General features: G+C 41.6%; 1 protein-coding gene across 5 annotated transcripts; it reads right to left on the bottom strand.

Annotated features, from left to right (window-relative positions):
* Nucleotides 1-3: 3 nt before the first annotated feature.
* Nucleotides 4-25,406, bottom strand: dlgap4b (discs, large (Drosophila) homolog-associated protein 4b). Of its 5 annotated transcripts, none has more exons than XM_010787316.1 (12): nucleotides 24,148-25,406; nucleotides 23,754-23,968; nucleotides 22,121-22,240; nucleotides 21,206-21,356; nucleotides 19,611-19,866; nucleotides 19,141-19,290; nucleotides 11,313-11,752; nucleotides 10,653-10,741; nucleotides 8,957-9,444; nucleotides 7,116-7,207; nucleotides 5,117-5,287; nucleotides 4-3,935 (listed from the first exon to the last, which is right to left on the bottom strand). In XM_010787316.1, exons 1-12 carry the CDS (start codon nucleotides 25,336-25,338, stop codon nucleotides 3,693-3,695), a joined length of 3,606 nt encoding a protein of 1,201 aa, XP_010785618.1. In that variant the 5' UTR covers nucleotides 25,339-25,406; the 3' UTR covers nucleotides 4-3,692. The 5 variants fall into 5 exon arrangements, with proteins under 5 accessions (XP_010785618.1, XP_010785620.1, XP_010785619.1 ...); XM_010787319.1 differs by having other exon boundaries at nucleotides 3,805-3,935; nucleotides 5,080-5,287; XM_010787318.1 differs by lacking the exon at nucleotides 19,141-19,290.
* Nucleotides 25,407-25,652: the final 246 nt, after the last annotated feature.

The raw sequence follows: 25,652 nt of genomic DNA, 5'->3' as shown, positions 1-25,652 counted from the left end.
CACTTTTTGCTTTAACACATCTCTCGTAGTACGAGCTATGCTCCTCACCCCTTTCCGGGTTTTATGCCCTAAATTGAACAAAGCACAGATGCTAATGAGCTGGGCCTTTTTTTTGCTATCAGGCCTAGAGTACTGTATGGGAGTAGATTCAATGAGGTATGCTCTCTTCCAGGGATTAAACTGTCTCTCTTTTCTTGTAGCCTCTACTGATCAAACTTGTTTCAGCCCTGGAATGCAGAAAAATACATCTTAAACAGTAGAATTTACTTCTTATGTGTGATGTGAGAAGGAACAAAAGCAACACATTAAAAGGTACATTTGTATCATGGTATATATGTTACAAATTTGACCATAGCAACATTATAAATGATTTAGATTAGTTCTTGCTTGACATTTAAACTTGTTTTCTCTTGCATTTATGGATGATAATATATTTTACCAACTTCACTATTTGTGGTTGAAGGAGAGACATTATAGAGTGCAGCTGAAAACAAGTGTTGAATACCCTTTTGACTTTTCAAAATGAAGCTTTACCAAAACAGACGTTTAAGCAAATGATGAAATGACAGTTTTGACAGTATTGACTTTCAAAGGCCAGATGCATCAAACCTATATAAGGAACCTTTATCGCCCTCAAATCAATGGCTTTACACCAACATCAACCCACCCCCTTCCCCCCACAGTGCAGCCATTTGGATCATGTATAACCTTTCCTAGGAAATAGACCTAGGTGTGTCCCAGTGATATCTGTGTGTATTGAAGGGAAGCCTTGTTTGAATGTATGAGATCAGCTCTCTTCTCTCTCAGTGAATATATCACTGACAGGACTGACATTTTACACATCCAAGTTTTAGCAGTCTAGCAAAAGCATTGTCTTTTAGTTTTTGATGGTTAGATTGTGGGAACACTTTCTCTGGCCTCCTTTACTTACTACTTATGGCACATAGTGTTTGATCTGCGTTCAAGTTGGGAAGACCTAGGTTTTGTGTGAGGAAGGGTGACAGACAGCATAGTTTTGACCTGACAATGTGGCAAGTGGGGAAACAATGTTCAAATGTTAAACATATTCTGGCATTAGAGATTCAAATCTAGTTCTTTCAATATATTTTAAGCTAGCATGCTTGCACACACAAGACGCAGTAATTTTTACAACTGACTATTTGATATCTGTGACATATAGATCAATAATTTGTTTCTATAACATTTTCTCAAATTGGTGAAACTGGAAGGAACCTAATTTGACAACACACATCTTCTTTTGGATAAACACAACTTGTCAGACACAACTTTTTCCTAGCAGTCAAATTAAATCACGTAAACGACTGAGTTCAAGTCACACAAAAGGCCTTCAGGTGCTAACGATGCAATCCACCCTACTAAAATAGAGATGGGGGTGGGGGGCATTGACAGCAACCAGGGAACAGACTATTGACACCCCTGAGCCATTTTCCTTGCTGAGAGTCATCCCCAGCTGGCAAACACAACAGACAAACAAAAGGCCCGCCATCAAGAGAAAGCTCTTGCCAAGATAGAGAGAGAATAGTGGTCATCAGGCTTTTTCAATTCAAAGCCCCAGGCTGCATTTTTGGGTCACAGTGGGTGATGATTGCGGCAGCCAAAGCTATGCAACTGCAATAGTTTAACATAACTAATTAGGTAAGGGAAGTTAGGTTTGCTTAGCAATTGGATGTTACCAAATTTGAGTGGAAGACAGGCGGACCACTAAAGGAAATGCAAGGCAAGTCAGGATTTACTTTTTGGTTGGATGTGTTCTACTGTGAGATCCTAAAGAGGAATGAGTCATGAACCAAGAGGCCTCTTTGATTTGAGAACTGGCATCAAATAAGACAGACGAGTCTGTATATGTAATCCACACAATGTGTCCTCTTAATGCAAAACAGGGCAGGGCTGACTGTTGGCATAATGAGCATGTATTTTCATTGTATGCATTCAGTGTACTCCAATGTATTGCATTTTGGATTGAAATGTAACCACTGTTGCCCCCTAGAGGTCAGAAGTTAAACACTCGAATATGTGAGTTTCCAGGCTGAGAAGGGGAGGGGTCACTCCTAAGCAGTTAGTCAGTATTGTTGTAGTGCTGGGCTGTTGTTTCTTGGCATGTGCATCAAAAGGTTAAACCTGTATTACATGCGGTGCTGTGGCTAGGCTCCTCTCTATTTTCCTCATTTAGCTCTCAGATGACGACATTTAAATACAGTATGTCAGATGAATGTAAAACAGTGTATTTGGCTTTGCCGTCTTCCATACAAAATAAAAAACAAGCAGCATTTAATAAATGATGAAAACACAAAGACTAATGTATTTAATGCTTTAATTAAATATCTTTTCTTGGATTAAAAAAAGTGCAGGTACTTTGAATGACGTTCAATAAGGGGAAAAAATAATGGAACGTAGATTCATTTCGCAGAGTGATTCGAGGCAAAATAAATCAAAAGACTTATAGAAACATTGTATAAAAATAACAGCGAGACCCTTATGAAAAATTCCATAATGTTATCCTGCATGCTCAGCCTGCTGCATTACTTCAATAAAAGCCCTACATTAATTTAAGATGTATGAGTTGAATGCTAAGTGAGGTTAATAAAAGCACTCAAAGAAGCTATTAAACAACCAGATGGAACAAGTCCTGACCAAAATATTTACGAATCTGAAGTTACAGCACATTGAAAACAAAAGTTAATGGGACAGAGATTAAAAAAAGAGATTTTTAAAAAGCGTTGAACAAATAATAATAATCAGCATTACTGTGGGTGCTGATATTCTGATTGAAAAAGAGATCCTCATGATAAGTCATCATTACATTTGTGATGTGCTTTCATTTAAAGTCATTCTTTAAACTTTATAGATTTGTTTAAATCTTTGACACAATAACATTTTGGAGGACACACACACAAGTGCTAATTATTAGGAAATATATAAATACCCCTTCAAATCTGAAAGTCAACTTCATCATACCAAACATATTCATAATTACCAAATCTAAAAGTGGATTTCTATTCAAAACAAAAGGATGAGTAAATTAAACAAATAAATACAAGGAAGACATACATAGGCGAGAGTTTGTAGTGTGTGTAGATGCAGTAGACATGTGCGCAGTGTGTGTGTGTGTGTGTGTGTGTGATGGCCACAGGGCGGTGTTGTGCAAAGCTACAAGATGGCCAATGATCTGGGAAGAGAGGAGGACGATGAAAGACAGAAGAGCATTAATGTTTGCCTTCTGTCCACTTAATAGATCCTATAGCCAAGTTAGAGGAACGTTTAAAACAGTCTTCATATAGATTCTTTAGGATATAATTGTCATTATAACAATACTTTCATTAACAATTTTATGATATCAAGAGTAGGAACAAGAAATGATAAAATCAGCTGAGGTTTTCAATGGCAGCCTCAAACGAGGAGTCACCCGCTTCAAAGTCTGTCGAGTCCAGTCATTTTCTTTTCGTTATAAGCACTTGGAGCCACCAGGAACAGCCTATAACTGTATAAGTGTGTGTCAAAAATGCCCAAATCCAACCCCCCCCCCAATCTCTGGGAATTTCATCTCTCCTCCCCACACCTCCATCCATATAAACTCAGAGTAGCTCAGTTGCACTGCAAAAGTTTTCCTCAGTTTTTCAGCGACTTATCGGTCCTTTGATCCGACCATAATGGCTTCCCTATCTCAATCTCTTTCAGAGGCGAGTCTGGGCCTCAGGGACATAGATTTCGATGCTGTCCGCGCTCTCTGTTGCGGAGTTCTGGCGAAACGAGGCAGCCTTTTTCGCAGCCAGTAGACGCTTGCGAGCCTCGTGTCTCTGCTTCTCTGCTGAAGCCGAAGAAGAGGTGGATGCAGAGTCTGCGCTCTTCTCACGGCCCAGCGATGGTCGCCCCTTACCGGGCTTCTTTGACACCGGAGCGGTTTCCTTCTCCTCGTCCTGTAGTGTTGGGAGTAAGGAAACATGACAGAAAAAGGAGGAGAAAGAGGGAGGGAGAAAGAGCAAAGTGCGAAACAAGGAGAAAAAGAGAGTGAGAGATTGTAATGTGGAAACTGTCTTCAAGAGCATCAATCAGTCTGGGCAGGTCTGGCAGACAGGACTTTGACGAGGACAATGCTTTTCTTTTTCATTAAAGCTTGAAATAAAATGTAGTGATTTTAGGTTTCAAACAGAAAAACTCTGACAAAAAGACACCTGGTAAAAACAGGCAAATATTTGAGAATAAACAATCATTAACATGACAATTTTTGAAGTCATGAAATGGTAACATGAATTAATGGCCACGTTGGATCAAACTAAAAGCAGAATTAAGGGATCACAAGACACAGTCAATGCACTTGCATTGCAAAGCAACATAAAGCAAGAGCAACTCAGCTACGAATCCCAACGCACACATAAACATATGAAAAGTAGGGTGGTCCTTAGTGCCATGTACATTTTCAAATTCATTTATTTTAAGCTCCAACCACCGGAATTCGTTATGATAGTCATGAAAACTCTCCTGGTGAATTTTATTCAAATTCCCACAACATTTACCCCTCCCCCATCAACCTTGAAGTTTAGCCTCACGTAGGGTGGTCCTTAAAAATGAAAGCCGGAAAGTCTAAGCTCCAACCCCCAGAATTCATTCTATTAGTCAAGAAAACTCTCCTGGTGAATGTTTTCCTCAATTTGACAACATTTACCCCTCCCTCATCGACCTGGGCTAGACAATAGAGAGAGAGAAAGGAAAACAAGGACAGACTCACAAACACAAACCAAGACATTTAAACAGAGAAGAAGCAAAGCAAGACTGCATTCTGTCACGAGCTAGTACATCTTAGCCATGCTCCACTGCAACCAGCATACCAGTAAGTGACGCATGCATGCTCAAAGCAGGGCTTTACATTTAAAAACACACCATCGACAGCCCTCTTTGAGATATATTTTTCCATGCATGCCTAAAGGGATCTCTCTGGCCCCTTTGTGTTATAGTGGGCGCCCTGTTAGAGTTCATCCCACACAGGGGGAAGGAAGTAAAAAAGAGTGGGAGAAATGGTGGTGGTGGTGGGAGGAGAGAGGCCGGTATCGGCGGCTTTCCTACCCCAGCCAGCGCACTGGGCAGCAGGGGTGGGAAGTACCTTCCGCTCAGGGGGCGACTGGGCGGCCGCAGACGGCACGGGCTGCCAGTCATTGGACTTGAGATGGTAGAGCTCGTCAAACTTGAGGCTGATGTCCTCGATGGAGAGCTGCAGCAGGTCCCAGAAGCCCGCCAGGTCCTGGGCGGTGGCCCGCGGGTTGGCATTCACATTCTGTGGACACAGTCAATGTTGGAGCGGAGAATGTATGAAATGTAAGAGAGCAACCAGCATCACAGTTAATTCAAGAGCAAAACTAATCTCACACAAGCCAGTGTGTATAGTGAAAGCCAATGTCTCGCCTTTGAAAGTGAGCTGTAAAATACTAGTGGATTTTTATTCTGCTTATTCTTTTTGTAAAGCATTACAACCAGCTTTGAATCAACTAGTCAGAGCCCATTACATAACTACAAGTCTATTTCACTTCTTGCTTTGGGCTACGCTGTTTGCATACTGTACTGGTGTAAGAACGACATTTGACACTCAGCACATGGGCTATTTAATGGCCGATTGGCCCTGAGGTACCAGAAAAACAAACAATACACCTTCAATGCATCCAAGGTCATCACAAGCCGGAACAGATCAGCTACATCATGAAAAAAGTTATTATAAAAAAGCAAAATTATTCAATTCTAACTAACTTTTTTTTGGATAATATTTAGCAAGTAAAAACTAGGCCATATTTCCAAAAATACTTTGTGCTAGATGTGTCCATAAAGTGAGAATGGGGACGGGGGTTGGGGTCTCTATGGGGCAGCTTTTGTGGGTCAGCACCACCAAAACCAACCATCCCAATTTTCTCTGATCCTGGTTTAAAAAAACATTGTTGTTCCTTAATGTGAAGAGGTAAGTGCAAGAAGAAGCCAACATCAGGCCAACGGAGAAAACCTAAATGAACTTACTGATTTCATCTAATGGTAATTTAATTGCAACAAAATGTCGTCCTATTACTGTACTTTACGTCTGCACTGCATTGCTTACATGCTGTATATGTCATCAAGTGTTTCCCCTTTTCATCACTAGAGGGAGCTATTTCACAGCTTTCTTGTCCATGTCTCCGGGTCAAAATAAAGGTTAACCACACAGAGCTGTGTCCTTTTTAGTACGGTAAGCCGGCACTTTAATTCTACAGGGACATTAAATCTGTTATAATGTCAGCAAAAAGAAATGCAATCATTCTGGACCCAGTGCCCTTTAAAGATTAAAAGTAACAACAGATTAAACCCCTTACTTGTTTACAAACAGCTGAAGTAAATCCTGCAGTTTATAATGCTATTACTATTTATACTCTCTTATTTATGATACTGCACTTCTCCAGTTTTAATTTTGAAAAACAAAATGTACACTATCATGCGAACAACCCTGTGAAGTTACCGAAATGGTAGCGCAATTACAAGTTAGATATTAATCATTGCACATCAGCAAATTCAATTACATATTGACACACGTAAAAGAGTGAATCAGGAGACTGTATACGTGCAGAAGTACTAATTGTGTAAAAGCACTAATTGTTGTTTGTTTGTAACTAAGGCTCAATAATTTATTCATAGAGAAACCTCAATTGTGTAAATAGCACATAAACATAACGACAGCATTTGATGTGGCCATGTGATGTTGTTTAATGTAGGTCAAGTTCAATGAAGCTAACGAAGACGTTCATAATGTATCAGTCATGATCATCTGGTCAATATTTTGGAAGTTGAGCTTCATGAGAACCAACGTGTAAAAAACAGTTATTGTTTTATGTGCTGGTAGTTGGCCAAAATTAGTATAAGGCCATTTTCAGTAAAACACATCACACAAGAGAAATAGCTTAGAGGCTTATTGTAAGCTCCTTGTATTTTGTGCTGATTGGCCACAATGACTTATTCTGTGATGGCGTCATATGTTGTGTATCTCGGCTCTTCCCACACTTATTTGTGTGTGAAAGCCTTAACCTGAATCAAGGAATTTAGCAGAAGACATTGCTTTTGGTCAAAGAAAGGCCATACACTGTACGCACCAAGTTTTGTTCGCACAGTCCCCGGAACTGCTGGAACTTCTGGGAGATGAGGAGCTGGGCACATCCTACTGCACTGCGAACCTTCCCCAGCACTGAAGAGAGAACCAAAAGCCAAAAGAAACATACATTTTCAGGAATTTGTGATAATTATTGATCTCAGAGGCCTCCTGTTATTCAACCTATGGATGATACACACACCCAGTTTTCTCGGCTACAGTCAGGGTCTGAAATTAAGCTTGTTTTTACCTTCCACTACAGCAGGTCACTCAACACTTTCATGTCCTCTCAATGTTTTTCTCATAAATTCCTTCCAAAAATGTAATTTCTTAATATAAGGTAAGCCTATATTCACCTACCTGGTGACAGATGACCTGACATTTTTACCAGCCACTGACAAAATGTAATGTACTGTTATTTAGAAGGTGGTACGAGCCAATATAGTGCCCTGGCTATAGTGTTGTACAAAAAAAACAATGTCTATATCAGGGTTCAGCAACAACCTCAACTATTCTGTGTTGCAAATGGTTGTGGTGTGGTGCTAACCAAAAGATTACTTCAGGTGTTTAGACAGTTAGATGTACTTTGCCCAACTAACTCCACAGGGTGGCAAGAAGAGGATTACAGTGTATTAGATAATGTTATCCTCTTTAAAAAAAGGCATCCAAGCTTGTATACATACACTGTCTGTCAGCGCTTGTCTGTTGCTGTATCAAATATAGGCCAAACATCTGCCCAAAATTGGGACTCTGATCTGATCACTGGATTGTAAAGTTTTGGCTATGCGATTATACTGCGTTGAGACCCAGCTACAGATTTGCATACATGTTTTAATACTGACAACTTTACGTTAAAGGAAGTCACACAGACATTGTTTATGACAAAAAGAAGAAACACATGGGCTCCCAAAGACACACAGAGCCTCATTCATCCAATGATGTGCCTCTGATAAGAACTGAGCATCAAAAGCCTTACCACTGTTTATTTGTTTGTGTGTACAAACAGTGTATGTGTGTGTTGCTGCGGTCGAAGCACTAATCTAATCTGGAGGTTTAATCAGTTCCAGAGTAGATTTGTGTAATGCCGGGGATTACAGGCCTGCTTGTGTGTGGTAACCCCAGGTATTACTGCCTCATCCTCTCCATGCTGAGTATGTCTGATAGAGTGATTGTCGGGCCTGAGGCGGAACTCAATAAGCGAGCAGGGCTCTATAACTGAGCTCTGGACCGCATGGTGGGGTCAGACAGCTAAAGACCTCTGGAAGGAGGCTCAGGACGCAGGGTTCATTCAGAGGGTTTGACTTCAGCAATGCTTTTCCTTTTTTTCTGGGCCAAATAACTCGATTTGGAAGATTGACATTCATTATGCCATTCGTTTTTGGTACCTAGTCTAGCAGCTAAAGAAACATATTATTGTAATTCAAATTCACTTGTGATATTTCAAAATCCCCCTTGCATGAGTTTCTGTTAAGGGAACGAAACAGATTTGATCCCCATAGTGTGCAAACTGGTCAGGTGGACTTGTAAAGACGCTTCCTCTTTCATTCCCCCACAGCCCAGCCTGGAGATGGAAACCAGAGGCAATTTAAGGTGCTTTAACTTTGTCATTACAAAGTGACTGTGGATTGCATCATGTACATGCTGTAGATTAATGACACCATCAGTGTTTGATTTGTCTTCCTACAAACAATTCTGTCTGGTGTGTTGATGTACAGCACACATTTCATTTCTCAAGAAAGTAGCTAGAAGCACTAGCTCTGAGGTCACACTCAGGGGTAAAAGTAGTCTCTTTCCACCTAAACTTTAGAAGTTTTTCTAAGTGTAGGTGTCCCCTGGCAGCCTTACCCTCCTCTGAGAGCTGGTTGTCTTTGGTCTCCTGCTCCATCTGATGGCACCAGCCTTCCATGCGTCCCGTCTCGGCCTGCAGCAGCTTCAGGAACCAGTGGCCGTCTCTCCGACACAGCGTCCCCGCTCCTCCGCTCTGGGGAACGCTGCTGCTACTACCATTCCCACTCTCCAGCCAGGGGTCCGGAGGTGGGAGAGATGAGGGGTCCAGCGCTGGGTCCAGACTTTCTGAGAAGGAGGAAGAGCTACTTCGTGTGGTGGAGCGCTTGAGGATCTGCCTTGGCGGGGGAGGGGAAGAGATGTCACCGGTAGTGTCTCCGTTGTCTAAATGGTCCTGTCTTGGAGGGGAGCTCATGGATTGGCTGGCACTGTTGACCATGACTTTCTTTTCAAAATGTTTGGCCTTATTGATTTGGGAGATGACAGGGATGTCCTGTGTGTCGGAGTCAGTTTCTTGTTTTGAGGCCATGCTACTGGAGCGACTGAGCCTGAAAAAGATGGTGAGACAAACTGTTACAGTGCCTTTTAATGCAACAATTATGCCAGTTCAGTTTTGTTCGTTCACTGTTATGCGCATAACAGTGGACCAAGAAAACTATAAATTATTCAAGAATAATTCCTCCATTACTGGAAAAGTCACTTCTGCTGCTCCATATAGATATAAATAAATAGGATCGATCTGAGACTGGGCTTTCATAATAGTGCACTCAGACTGTTATCCACTGGTCTCTTATGAACGGGAAGCTAGCTTCTTAAATTTCATTGCAAAAACAGACTCAACAAGAATGTTGCTTGTCTCAACATTATTTCCATTTTGTGTTATATCTCAGGAGACGTTAACAAGTTGTGATTCAGCCAGATAATAAAATATTAGGAGTGCTTGATAATAATTATAACCAAAATCCAAAGGAGGAAAGAAGAGCAAAATAATGGAAAATAAAGCGTAAGCAGCTGAGGGTAGGGCTGCTCAATTAATCGCGATTACGGCGTGCAACGATTACGAAAACAACGTAATCGAAATAAAACGATTTTCTTTTTTTTTGGTTTTTCAGTTGAATTATACTTAAAGTTCAGGGTAATCAACTGTTAAAAACATACTGTTCACATTTTTTTTAATAAATGGATGTTTTCAAAGTCAATGAATAATCGCATTTACAATTATTGACCCAAATAATCGAGATTATGATTTTTGCCATAATCGAGCAGCCCTAGCTGAGGGTATGTCACATAACACAAATGAGTGTACAACACCGATAATAAAACACAAGGGACAAAAAAATTAAACAAAGGGACTAGGCTGGTTCTGTTAAAAAGCCTGTGAAGATTTATAAAAAGCTGCTTCAACCGAAACACTAAATGAAGCTCTTAAAGTAAGAACATAAAGAAGCCAAGAGGAAAACCATGGCATTGAAAACAAGAGGAGCACAGAATGCAAGCTCCTACCAAATGACCTATAAATTGGTCTCAACAGTATGCAGCAAGTAGATATACAGTAAGATCAAATAGTAACAGCTCATGCCCGGAATTTATTTTAAAGTCCACCAACACAACACACAAGGGGTAGTTTTCAGACAAAACACATTCACATTGCTTTCACATCCACAGAGATTCTGGAAAGGGAAAGAATAGACAGAACAGTGTGTGTGGCTATAATATAAATTCCTCACGTTGTTACAAGGACAGGAAGAGGACTTACTGCCACCCGTCCTCCACCTGTACTCCGATGGACTGAAATCTGGCCAGTGGCGGGGTCTCTTCCTGTTGAACTTCCTGGATACAGTCAACCTGAGAGCATATCACAGTGGACAACAAAAATAAAATCAGACATACATGAAAGAAGGAACATTAACAAAGGTCTTGGTACGAATTATTTGAAAGACTTCTTATAGCAAAAGTACAGTTTTGTAGCGCTTGTTAATTTCCAGTGAACAATTCAAAGAAAACCTGTATCTTTGCCTTTTCAATTAAATAATGTCACAGTTGTACCCTGAATGAGTTCTGTTAATGTCAAAGCCTTGCAAAATAGAGAAAGGAGTTGCAGGACAAGTTATATGGTAGAGGGGAACGCAAATATGCATTTTCTGCCTTCTTCACTACAGTAGTGAGCCAGCCCTAATGATAGAGGGATGTTCACCCTAATGAGACCTTTGGTTTAAAAGCACATTTCTGGGCTTGAGTAGGCCCACTCACACATACCCATGCACAACACTAAACTACTGTTAAAAAGACCTTTTCTATGGATTCAAGCTCAACAAGCAGAAAAAGCTACACTTAGTTGCAAGTAGGCTCCTTGTTGACAGTATGCCGTCATATGTGATAACGGCACTGTACCCTAGTTAGTGCAGCAGACCCGTACCTGTATACCAATGGAGGACAGTTTCCGTCTGGGTACTGGTGCCACCAGGGGCTCCTCTGCCCCTAGATTCCCTCTGTTAAATCCTGATCTCAATGATTCATACTGGACGACTGCGTCACTCGTCTCAGTGAAAGCGTTACTTCTGGAGGGGGCGATTGGGTCTCTGGGGATGGCGATGGGAGTGTGGAAGATGTGTGGAGGGCGGGGAATACCCCGGGCCAGGCTGTTGGCACGGGTGCTGTCGAGGCTGTCAGAAGAGTTGCTGTGAGCGTGGCTCGACTGGCTGGTGACCTCCGACCTCCGGTCCTGCTGGTCCAGGTAGTTGTCCTGGGCCGACTCTGTGCTGCTCTGCACCGTCACAGAGATGTAGGGCTTGGAGGTTGTACGGGGGGGCACTGGTGGAGGGGCGACCTTCTTACTGGTGGTGATGCATGTGGAAACTGGAAGAGAAACAAAAGGAAGGTGAGCCAGGGCGAAAAAAGACATGAGAACGAGAAGAATAAGTGAATAAAAACGCAGAGGCAAAGATGCTTTGGGAACGTTTTAAGGAACAAATGACTGAAGATACTTATATTTGGTACTGTGAAAAGCTTCAAGCCTGCGTATCATCATTCTATGATAAGAGTTACCTTTTTCAGTATATCCATGTCTTACTGTACACATGAATACACAGGGATGCTGTTGTGTTAAAGCTGGAACATTGAGGAACGTTCCCGTGAAAGGGGAAGATCAAATCAAGTAGGACATTGAACAAGCACACCATTCATCACAGGTGACTAAATTAAATCACATACCACTCTCCAAAGCCTAGATCATGAGACAGGCGATTATATCAGTAAAGCAATTTATAGAACATCTGACTCTGAAGACTGAATATGGGTAAGAAATTGGAGGACATTTATCTGTACCGTGCTGCACTTTATTCCAGACCAAATGTGACATTCAGCTATGAGAAGATAATAGAAAGGTACCATAGACGGAGGAGGGAAAAGAAAACTCAGACAAATCTGTATGAGAGACGTTCACTCCCATCCCCTCAGTGGTTTGATGATTATTAAGTGCCTGGTATGATGTTCAGAAAAGAGTCTGACTCAAATGAAAGGAGATGTTTTTCTGCGCCAACAAGATGCAAACATGTCTCTTCTTCAACATATGCTGGAATCTGCCTTTCTGACTTCATTATTTCACTTGTAGAGCCACTTATCGAATCCATCAACTAAATCAATTGTCCAGGAGGAGGTCAATGGATGCATTCAGTGAGAGCAGATATAAATGGCCCATCTGCGAGCAAGATTTCACCCCGTGACATTTAAACATTGAATCTGAAGAGACCAAGTGTATGGTATGGCTAAATGGTTTCAAATTACTTATAAAAAGCAACAGATACAATTCAAAATACCGTTTTGTCGCCTTTAGGAACATTCAAAAAGTCACGAATGCCTTCAATTAAGATACCACCGAAATCTCATGCTACATGCAGAGTGAAGGCAGAGTGTGACGCTGGACCGCCAGAACCTATAATCTAAACTGGGGATTGTATTGTAACATTATGAACCCTGTGGCTACTATATAATCCCTTAAACAGATACTTTATTTAAAAAAAGAAAACTGTGGAAAGTGGATACAAGACGATGGACTGATGAGGCTAAAGAGGAGAGGAGTAACTTTTGTTTGAACAAAAGCAGTAAAAGCTTCATCATCCTTTAACTAAATACATTTTATAATCATTTTCTATGGACTAAAGTGGCTGGCTTTGATAGTTTTTGCTTACAAACATCAGTTTATGGTGCAGACCCAACCATACAAAAAATCAATAGGACACTTTATAGCCTTATAGTAAATGTCAAAAATAATTTCACAAAATGAAAATGTGGCAGAAGCACACAATCACAATCTCGTTGAATGTGGTGTTGAACAGTCTAATGGCCATTTGATTGAATCTTGTAAGTCAGCCAAGTTCTCTAACGATCAGCTGTTGTGGACTAAAAGCTGTTTTTCATCAGACACAATACATAACCACCAGATATGAGGTAGTATGAAAGGAGTCAAACTCTCATAAATACTGAGATAATTATAAATAGTCACACTTTTCTGCTGTGACATTTGAGAGGAAACAACATGTCACTATTTGATGTGAGGCACTGCATGAAGCGAACACTGTTTCTGCACCGTGTTGTGTTCCTGCACTGAATGCTGTGGTCATCAAGGATTATGAAAAAGCCTTGCAGCAAACATGTGAGCTGCAGAGAAAACACTCAAACAAAAGGCTTCGTTGTTCATTGTAATCCGCTTTTTAGCTTTATCTCTAATGTAATGCAACCTCACTTCAAATCATAAAACTTACATGACCTCACACAACAGTTGACCTGCCAAACTGCTGTCAGTCTGCTGGAGAATTGCACCAGCCTGGATTACATTAAACTAGCTCCAATGTCCCTCTGGTCCTCCTCAGAGTTTCTTTAGGAGCAACTAGAGCTTTAAAGGGTTTGCTACCATATGCTATACCTATGCTATAAGAGAAGCGCAGTGACGCGTCCTAAAACCCGGAAGTAAAGTTCTTCCGGTTCCTTCGACAAAAATGCAATGCAATTTCTCCATAGTATTTTGGAAAATAGCTTGAAATAAGGTCTCTGGTTGACACACATTTAAGAGACCGATCACGTTTTGTTCAGTCGGATAATCTCCACATGTCTACCCATCTTTTATAATTTTCTAATCATAAATCGAATCGATAGATTTATGATCGAAGGAACCGGAAGAACTTTACTTCCGGGTTTTAGGACGCGTCACTGCGGTTCTCTCATGCAGTCTCAGCTGTCTTTAAGTTCTGTTGGCATATCATAGTTCAGGCTTTCCCTTTGGAAATTGTGCTCGTCTAAAAAAAATGAACAAAAACATCTTTATTAGCAGGAATATTGTTTAACAGCTGAGCCATTGCAGTGTCAATGCTGTTGATCAGCGTCAAATCCTCCTCTGTTATCTTTGGCTTGTCTTCACTCTTCAACATACCTGATTTTCGATCCCTCGTCACCTGACTTCATCCAGAATAGAGCGCCGATTAGTAAATGCTGGCCTCGGTTTCAGCAATGACACACCACAAAACTAAAATAATGTGTAATCATCAGAAATGACACCCAAACCACACCTAAATGAGACAATCGCTAGCCTGTGCCTTTGTACCACACATGTGAACTTCATGAAAAGAGATAGGAAACACCTACCCTTTTAGATGACCAGCCCTCAAGGTAAATATTAGGCAGACAATACAAACACAACCTGCGAACCATAATGCTTTGATTGTTGGAACACAACCTCAGCTTCAACTCAGTCAAACCCCTAGCATCCCAAAGATAGATCAATAGATGTATCCATAGCAACATTAACATTTCCACCGTGGTCATCATTTACACACAGATCTCCAACTCTTGGTATGTTGCAAGACAGAGATCCAGTATAATACATCTTGTGTAAACCTGCATTTAGCATCCATCCTATCGAAACAGTACACATGCCACTAGCCATGGATTTTGCAGCAGCTTCTGACCATCCTCCATGCCTGAGGGAAACCTGCTGAGACAGCTTTTCACCATCCATGTTCCCTCTTATGACAGGGATAGATGCTAGGCCGAATAGGCTTGTCACTGTTGTGGCAGCTTTGTGATGCACCGGCTCCTAGTCTGCAGGATAGCTGTCACTAACTGGGTCTACAAGGGTGTGTGTGTGTGTGTGTGTGTGTGTGTGTGTGTGTGTGTGTGTGTGTGTGTGTGTGTGTGTGTGGATACCTGCCCTGCAGTTCCCTGAATGTCACATCATGTTTTCGTCATTCTGAACAGAATTTGCCCTTAAGTCTTAATGCTTAATGCTTAATACGGGACCCCCTTGAAAACGAGATGGTGCATCTCAAGGGGTTTATCCCAATGAATAAAAATTTCTATATATAATGCTACAGAATCTGCTTTGCCCACCAAAAACAAGCCGTAAAATCATAACTGACAGCTGCCTCTGAGATTAGACGGGATATAAAGTAGTAGAGCTGGACGAAATAAATAGGCCAGGACAATATTATCGGCCTAGTTTAGCTCATGACAAATACTGTATGTCAATGTAACAAAAAACTGCAATTCAGAAATACCAAATGTAATGTCATTTATTTGGAGAAAAGGAGGTAGGTTGCCTGGAAGACCCCCATATACCAAGGCTGAGTCTTTACCACAGCAAAAAAAAGCACGAGATTAGCATCATTATATAGTCAGTTGGTCTACCACTTCGTTCAATAGAGCTGCAACAATTAAATCAGAACTTTTGATAATTATCAAATAAAAATGGCAATGAGCATTTCAGTTTTTTGATGCAATAATTCTACCAGACAGAGCTTAACAATGGCATGCACATTAAAACCACATAGGTGATCAGACAGGTCTGGAACAAGTTTGGAGTTTAACCACACTCCACTGTTCACACGGTATTCTGGCTGTTAGCGAAAGGTTTTGCTACATCCCAGATTTCATTAGTAAAACTGGTGAGAAGTGTGTAAAATAATAAAGAAATAACAGTTGTAAATCCAGCATTTTATAATGTAGCACATTGATTATAATGTAACAAAACAGAAAACAGCTGATTCCTTATAAATGCCTGTTAAAAAAGAGAAAATGCACCCATGGCAGAAAGTTCCCACAGACAGATGGATATTAAGTGACACGGCCCATTTCATGCGCATTATACTAAACTCAGCCACACAAACATACCCAGCTGTGCAAGCATAAAACACATTGAATGTAAAACAGTTACGGTCACCAGAACCAGTGCTGACAAAGCCCTTCCCTGAACTAAACACGCCATTGAAGACAGATACACACTACATGAAGCCAAACACTGTATCTCTTTAAAAAAAAGCTGGATTTACGTAAAAAGAGCTGCTCAGAAGAACTTACTGCTTGCTCTACAGAAGGGAATTTAGCAACAGACACAAGCAGAGGCTGTGTGCCAAAGGTTTTGAGTGGAATCTGGAGTGGGCACTAAGCTCTGCCGTTTTCATGCCATCTGGACAGTGGTTCTGTCGTCCACTGTTAGCCGGGTTCAAGATGGGATTTTCAAAGCTGGGAAACAATTAGCTGCATGAAGCTAGAGCAGAGGAAAAATGTTTCCACCAACCCCATGACTGCTTTCCACTCTACCTCTCACCGGTGTAAGCAATTCACTACATACTAATCATGGCTTAATACTCCACACAAAAAAACTCAAAAATAGGTATCTTTTGGTAAACCTGTATGAAGCCACACAGTGCTTAATAAGAGCTTGCTGTGAAAACTATAACTAACCAATCACAGTTTCCAGTGACATCGCTGTGGGTAGCACAGCATTCTTTTAGACCCTAAAATATTTTTGCCCAATCCCCTTTTATCTTTTTTATGTAATCCAAGCTGCTCAAACAATCTCAGTACCAGTGGGGCATATTAGACACCTTTTCAAGAGTTTTAATGTCTGTTAAACTGTTCCCCAGGAACAATAAATGTAAGCTGATTGGTTGAGGTGGTGCTGTTATGTGGTTAGTTTGTGTCAGACAAGAACCAGGAACAATGGAAGACAAAGGGTGAATTGTGATGCTCTATTTAACAGTTTAGTATTGCTTGCCAAGTTGCCTGCTGTCTGCCAGCTGAGTTGACCCAACTGTGTTGTTTAATCAATTTACAGGCACAATGATAGACAACCTTGCCTGAAACTATCACTGCTGCTTTGTGACCCAAAGCCATTATTCCAACAAACTATCACATGAAATGCTTTCAACAACAGCACAGGGACAACACGAAAAAGCCCTTATATTCTAATGTGACCTCAAAATGGGATCTAATCCATTTTGTACACAGACAGGACCCCATGTGGGACCAAAGTGGGGCAGACCTAAAATAATACCCAGTGAAGGCCAATTTTCCATGTCAGCAACTAAAGAAAGCTGCGTATAAAGTGTAGGCAGCATTAGGTTCATCTAACTATATCTAGTCCTCATGCAGTATAACAGCAGACATACTGACTCCCATGGCAGCAGCAGAGCACTTTGTACGAAAACCATGGTAGGAAATTCTCAATAATTGATAAAGACCTTTATACAGAACACTGGAAGTACAGATCTTAAAAAAGTGCAACAATGGAGGCAGTTATGGAGACAAACATATTTCAGAGTTTATATCAAACTTAATGAGAGTTATCCTACTTTCCTTTACATGTCTTTAGCTTTGCTTAATGGTCTAAATATGTACATCGGACACTTAATGAAATACAGGTCAGACAAAAGAGCAATTCCCTGTAAATCAAGCCTCAGCAGGGGACCATCTTAGCAGACCTAAAAGCAGAAATTAAATTCATCAATACGAGACGACAGTAATTTACGCACCCATACAAATCACCTGCTGTCGTATAGGCCTACTGAGTTATTGTCAACATCTCACCCACACAGTGATAACAACTTTTCTTATAGGACATTTTTGTTGGATACCGGGAGCTTGAAGAGATACAATGGCAGTAAATTACCGTAAGCGAAAGTTAATGTAACCTACTTTAAAGTTTTGGTTGTCACCGGTTAAAGAGCGTCCAGTCACCAAACGAGCCAGACTGTTATAACTACGCACTCAGCACAATTAACATTAAAATGATAAAAACGCTTACCCTGCTGTCAGGCGAAGATAAATAAAAAACACAGTGGTGTTTTTAGCTAAGACTTAGATATTTTAAGTGCAGCTACAGCCGGAGACGACCCTCGCTCTCTGTGTGAGGACTGTGAGAAGCCGGGTTTGGTTTGGTTGCCTTTGTTTCTGTCTCTGAAGGAGGCGTGGTGGCTTGTCTCCCGATGCCTCCAGGGGCAACTCGGAAAATTCAAACTCAACCGTTTGATCGTTGAAACTAAAGTGATGATGGTGCACATAAAAGTGCTTCTTAGAATTTAATAACGCCGTTGATACTGTTGTAGATTTAACTTTGGGGAAACCTATGTTTCTTGATATTGAATCTTTAAATATAACATTTTAGGACGGCTTTCAAAAGTAAAATACAACATCTCTATGCTTAATATGCTCTGACATTAAACCACAACCACTGAATGCAGCATTAATAATGTGGCTACAGAAATAAAATGATCAAAATCAGACGAACAAAATATGACTCGCACTTCTGACAAAAAGAGAACCTATTTCCCTTATCAGCTTTATGTTGAAAGAACTATTAATCCCCCCCAAAGGAACACAAATAAAAAGTTTTCGAAATTCAGTAAACTCGAACGGCCTGAACACAGCATGTGCTTCCAAGTCCATTTAGAAGATTACAGGAAATAGCGCCACAATGTGGATAAATTCTGGTATTAATAACTTAAGCAGATGCACACATAATTACAGTTTATACATTGTTGCCCATAAAGTTGGAATACAATATTTGTTAACTCTTCTCATGAAACGATTGTGTGTGTAAATGGGAAATATGGAAGGTCTGGAAACTAATTTATTCCAACGTTATGTGCAACAGTGTATAAACACTCCTTTTCTCTACTTGGGGAGCATTCAGATGACACAACCAGTACAAAGCATCTTGTATGTCATCACACACATTCACAATTCCTCTGCTATAGCAAATTCAACCTCAAAGTAACAACCAGATCAGTTTGCTTATTTTTTTTGGGCTTCTGAAATCATTTCCATGACAACCGAAACTCCACTGACCAAAAGCGTCTCTTTTTCACTTAGTTTTTCTTGATAGTAAGGTTTTTTCTTTTCTTTTGAAGTTCTTGAAGTGGGACATTGATAACATCGTTTTTAGGGGAGAGGAGCTGGTTTAGATTTTTTACCTTTGTGTCGTAGGATGCGTTGTCTGTCTGTCCCCAAACGCTGAAGAAAAATTGCAAGCTGTTTCTCCTTTGGGGCTTTGTCCAAGCCAGTGGCTATCAGGTAAGAGCCAAACTGTTCTTTCCATGTCATCCACTGTGCAGAAAGGTCGTCTAGCATGGGCAAAAGAGGCTGCATTTAAGCTAAAGATGCTAGCGTGTGCATGTATGAGGGAAGACTAGTGTCCATCCCAGGATCAAGGCTATAAGTTGTTTTAGTTTATGTTATGTTATGGGAAGTACAAGTCATTCTTATCTGGGTCGCTCTGCAAAAGGGGTCAAAACTGAGTAAAAATCATCAAGGCATAATAAAATAAAAATCAATATTGTGTTCGGTTTAAACAAAGCATCCAGATCTCAGTTTGGCAACACACAACACTGCATTTGGGTTATAACTCGGTTAATTTGCAGCAGATGTATCATTTGTGACTCACCAGTGCTGCTGCTGTAGGTGCGTACAGTAGTGTCAATCGGGGGCGGAGAGCAGCCTGAGTCCATGGATGCTGTGTCGTCATCTTGTGAACAGCCAGCCTGGATGGCTCTCAGGTAGCTGTGGCTGCGGGATCGGAAGCATGTTGGCATGGGCAAGTCTAGAGGCTCTGGGTTGTCCTGAGATTGGGAACGGGAATCTCTGAATGTGGACTCGGAGCTGCGGTCCTCGTAATGTTGACTCATTTCCAGGTCCCGTAGCTGGAGGGAGGAAAGGGCAAGATTAGCAGTAAGGTAGCAAGGAGAACAGTACTGCAAGAGTGGGTTCATTTTGATCATAGTAGCTGCTCCTGGCGCTGGAGGTGAGCACACTGCCCAGAAACTGACTGTTTTTGTAAAGGGGATTCTTCATTAGTGAGACTCATCTGATGGAATGCAATAAAATGGCACCAAAAGCGTGACTAGTCTAAGAGTGTGGAAATGAAGTCCAATTATTTCTAAGTGTTGCAGAGAACAGTGTTTCTTAACTTCATAGAAACCAGTGGGACTCCGCCAGCTTTCCTTTAGGCTGGGTTTCTGGACTGAATGTTAAAAGCATTTACATTTTTTTTTACATTTCTCACAGCTATATAATAACTGTCAATTATAAAACATAAAATATACGCCAAGGCAAAAGACACCACTTAGAAACGTTTTACTCTGCATGCTCTTTCTGAGGCTTCTTTCGAAGAGTAAGAACAAGCCTTGCGGATGATGGGTTTCACATTCTGTTGATTGACACAGACAGCCTGAGTATGAGTCAAAAATGTGTTTGGAGCAAAGTTATTTTGGTGGTTCGCAGAATGGTTCCATACGCATATAAGGGGGAGAGTGTAGCAGAAGCAGCACAACAAAATGTTACACCCACACACATTTTGGAATAGTGTTAAATGTTGGGTATTATTTCCACTGTTCTGATTAAGCTCCGTAGAAATCTTGTATGGAAAATGTTCTTAATTACACATCTTGAGTATATATTATCATGCAAATTAAATGTATTCGGCATGCTGGTGTGGATGCAAATTAGAGCAATGAATTCACATATTGGACACATTTGTTGTAATGTTGACCTGTCAAGAGATTGGGTGTAAATCCTGTAGTAATAGCCTGCACTGCCTCATTTGACTATAGTACTGACCTTGTCAGTGGGAGGCTAATAGTTCTTATGTAAGTTGATCAATAAGACTTAAAACCACTAATTTCACTCATTTGGCTCTTAGGTTCATAACATTAATATGAGATACATTTGGAAAAGCGGGATTCTTTGTTCACAGGAAGCTCATTTTAATACTGTCATTCAAGCGGTATCTGTTAAAATGCAAATTATACTGCGGAAATGAGTGTTAGTAGCTTGAGGCAGACAATGGGGTCTTTGAAACTGACTGCTGATTTCAAAAATAGAAAGTTTGCTTGGAGCTAAGTCATTTACATTTCCAGCAAACATATTCTCATTAGAAATAAATCTGCTAAACTAATAAGATAGAGACACAAACAGACGGAGAAAAACAGATTTATTATTTGACCTCAGACAGCTCACTTTTAATGCACTCCCTGCACTGACCTGTCCCAAGCAGCTACGTCTGCCCAAGGTGCTGCAGGCCTGGCTGAAGTCATCATCATCCCAGGGGGGCAAAGAGGAGACTGTACCCTCAATGCAGTCTAGGTTGTCCAGGCTGCGATTATTGGAGATCTCTCTGAGAGATGGAAGACAGCTGAAAAGAGCAGTAAGAAACAAGACAAAGGAGATGTGTTAAGGACATTCAAATATAAGGAGAAAAACCAAAGGCAGGAGTGGATGAGTGCATATTCAAGGAAAAGATGGGAAAGAAACTTCATGTTAATGTTCGATGATAGGGAGCCAGAAGGCAAATAGGCTTGATGAGCAAAACCAGGAATAGAAAGAGAGATAAAAGGAGGATAAGGTTGTTGTATTCAAGTTCCCCCTTTCATTTCCACTTTAATTCATGAGTCATTTCAATCCTGACTCTCTTCCACTTTCATCTAATTTTGGCATCAGTCATAGTAGCATCTGAGCATGCAAAGCCAATGATGTCAGGCAACACATGTACACACTGCTCTGTGTGCCATCATGGTGCCAAAGACAAAGAGCTGGTTGGAGTTTAAACACAAAGCAACTCGAAAGTCATGTTTTCACATATTCTTTGTTGGCACACAGTGATAGTAACATGACAGCAATCTGCCATGCCGTGGTCTATGGACACAGATGTCCCCCCATTTGAAAAGTGTCCAACTCAGCTACTTTTCACCTAAAAGCACTGGGCAGATGGTATTTACAAGCTTAAGGGAGGTTGGCAGTTGTTGGCGGCACGGTATGAATTTGGCATTTTGAGTTGCCGCTGACTTTACAGGCGTCTGAGGTGTGCAGTGCAAAGTCATTGAAATTAAAACGATACAATCGGACAAAAGCGTTTTTGCACCACACTCCTGAGACGCGGCTAACAGACCTATCACTGACCTGCTCATTGACCTGCCCAGCTGGTGCAGAGAGGACACACTGTGGAGAGGAGACCACAGGGCATCCAGCTCCCCTTGCAACAAGGTGTAATCCAGGGTTCTGCTGCTCACGCCAATCAGGCTGGAGCAGAGCGGAGGAGAGGGGTTGGATGGTCAGGGATGGGCAGGGGGAGTAGGGTTAGTCATTCAGGCACGCTCTAGGCAAGAATGAATCCTTGACTCTACATAGACTAAAGGACTTGGAATCATTGTAAAAGCAGAGGTGTGTATGTTGGAAAGCCTGCAGCTGTTTCTCAGGATGATCCGCCTCTTGTTTGGGTTGAATGGACATCAACACTCCAACCCTGATCCAATATGAAGTATGTCCACAACTAAGTGTTTGCATATGGTACGCCATTTGTACTGCAAAACCCATCATTTAGGACCACACTGACAAAGCTGCTTTACTGAAGGTGTTATCACAAGCTTCCTTTGTGACTATCAGAAGTCAATTATGATAAACATTGGTGCTCATGATATTTTTGTTTACTTGACCGTAAAGTATAATAATATAATATAATAATAGGTCCCAAATACCTCAAGCTAATTCCTGCAGACTATTAAAAACAACAAAGAAACATAGAAACAATTTAATGCTAGACGGCAGATGCAACAACTGTCATATCTTTTAGCAACTAATGGGCATTGTGATTGTTACTCTGCAATTAGGTGCAACAATTTGATCTCTGAAACCTGACATTACAAAACATGACAGTTCCAATTTGCTTGCATACAAAGGAAAAATGGGAGTGCATGTTTTGTCATTTAATGAGAAGGCACAGTCGACTCAGCTGTGCCTGCACCACATATTGTGCAATATATATGCTTCATAAAGCATGTCATCTAAAGACAAGTGAGGCGCATTGCCAGCCAGTCGGAGAGATGAGGCTGATTTGTGGTTATTTACTGGTTGAATAGAAACAACAGTCAGTGTCATATTATGTAAACTACACTAATGTTGTGATGCTTTGTGTGTCCAACACAGGAAGATAAATCACAGATGAGGTGTGGTCGTAAGACTGGCATGTGGGGGACAACAGGGAGTCTGACACCTCTTTATTTTACATGTGAGTGAGCACAGCTTGTGTGCACTGTGCATGTTGTATGCATTTATTTTTCCTTGCATACTGTGATGGTTATTTAGGGCGTGGTAGCTTTCTACATCCCAGAAAAAAGTGGCTTTTTTATTTTCTTTGATTGTTGAGAGGTTTTGACTGGATGGGCTCTAAAAATCAAGACTTAATCTAGCCACCCATTTTAAGGTTTGTTTTTTATCCAAGTACATTCACCTACAAGTTTTAAGATATAAGCTAGGATAAACAGGAATTTACGTACAATTTAGAAACTGATGTGAGTCCACTTTTTAGACAATCAGGAAACAATATTAATAATTTTCTTTCTATGAATTGAAAACCTGTACCTGGCAGAAAGCAGGTGGCAATCAGGTGCTTGTAAATCAAAGCTGCGGGGCTACTTTGGATTAGATTTCATTAAAGGATTGTAACTTTAACATGAGGTTGACTCCCTTGCAGCTGAAAACTAATATTTACTGCGTAACAAAAAGCACATCTCTATGTCTCAGTTCGTCGTCTTACTTGCGTTGGGGAAGCTGGTCGCTCAGAGACTGCTGCGTTGCCCTTAGGTAGCTCTGGCGACGAGCGGCGGATTTTGGCGAAGGTTTGGGACTTCCCTCGGAGTCGTCGCTGTCTTCCAGGTCTCCCATGGCCTTCACATAGCTACCACTGCGCATCCGCCGACACGGTATTTCATTGGCACCCCCAGGGCGACCTAAAGTGCTACTACAATCACCCTACAGACAGAATAAAGCGGATACAATTAGTCTTTCTTTTCATTCCTAATCAACGCTCTAAAAGCAAGTATATTGTGTTTGTATTTTTAACGTACACCTGTAAATAGGTCTTCGTAATAATAAAATCCTTCCGGAATCCAACTTTTAACTAGTACTACATTCCCTTTAGGCCTACTTACCCTTCGTCCAACCTGCAGGTAGTTGCAGTTCATTTCAGGTTGGTAGGATCTGGACTTGAGCATGGATCTGTCCAGAGTAGCAGAGCCTTTCTGGATCATCGGTCTCGGCTGGCCCATGGTCAGTGTGGACCAGGACCCTCCTTTCATGTAGTCATTATCATTTATTGCCATTCTTCCTGCTCCACCTAGTCCACCACCTCCTCCGCCCCCAGGCCCAGTGTGTGCCTGATACTTCATGTCATTGCTGCTTTTAGAGGAGCTGATAGTGTTGTATCCACTTTGGATGTATCTGGACTGGCCCCCATGACTGTCATGTCCAGGTGGACGCCCCATTGTCATCATGGCCATGGTGTTATGATAACTGCTCAAATCGCTGCTGTCCAAATCATCTGAGCTCCAATAGCCTGACATGTTGGAGCGTGGTCTTCGTTTGGCCTCTGATTTTGTACCCCGATCTTTACTTTTAGATCTTCGATTCTTTTTCTCTCCGTCTTCGGTGCTAGACGAGCCTCCACCGCTGCCAGTGGAGCGTCCATTGACATTTCCTTTCATGTTTTGGCTCTCCAGCGACTGGGACTTTGCAAAGAGCTTCTGCACTGAGTGCAGCATGTAGCGGATGCGACCAGGACTGTCTGTTTGCTGCTTGGTGGCAGCAACAGCTGACGTTCTGTGAAACTGCAATGTGCTGAACCCGTCACGACCTCCAGGTAGCTGCTTATCAAAGTCCATCAAACTGGATGGTGCCTGGTTCTTTGTCATGTGATGTGATATTGTTGCTGAACCGCTCGTAATCATAGGTGTTCGTCCACTGAGCCCTGCCATGCCCATGCCCATACCCGGTCCCAATGACATGGAGGTGCCCATGGTCCCTGTGCTAATCCCCCCGATGCTGTCTCCAGGTGGGGAGAAGTCAGACTGGTCGTAGGAGTTGTAGTGAATCCTGGGGAAGGTGCTGCTGTTAGACAGCTGGTTGTTAAGTGGCAGCATGCACTCTGGTGGAAGGGAGCCTTGGTTGGCTGAAGGATAGAGGTGAGGGTCCATGGTGCCGTAGTGGTCCATTGTGGGGCTCAGCAGGTAAGGGCTGCGTGGGATGGTGCAGGTCTTGTGAGAGTAGAGGGCCTCTGGATGACCGGAGGGAGGCTCACAGGATTCGGACAGGTGTCTGTTACGGTTGGTCCCCAACCCTTTCATAGTGGCGAGGAGGTCCGACCTTCTAAAAGACCCCCGGGACTACTAAAGATGGCTGATGACCTTGAAGGTGATTCCTAGAAAACAGAGAAGCACAGGACAAAAGAGTGAAGAGGTTTAAAAATGGTTAGTATAGTAGTGTACAAAACACAGAGACACAGACGTAACTCAACAGCTCCTATCAGCTCAGCCACACAAACATGCCCACTTGTGTGCAAAACCAGAATACAAACAGGCGAGCTGTGAGGAAAATACTATGCAGTGATTGAGCCAGCTCTCCGCTGCCTCCCACAGAGAACATCTGTGTTCAAATGTTG

This window comes from Notothenia coriiceps, unplaced genomic scaffold (assembly GCF_000735185.1).
Source record: "Notothenia coriiceps isolate Sejong01 unplaced genomic scaffold, NC01 NC01_scaffold00030217, whole genome shotgun sequence".
In the NCBI taxonomy this organism is placed as follows: Eukaryota; Metazoa; Chordata; class Actinopteri; order Perciformes; family Nototheniidae; genus Notothenia; species Notothenia coriiceps.
Note: the sequence above shows the minus strand (reverse complement) of the source record. Positions and strands in the feature narration are given on the sequence as shown.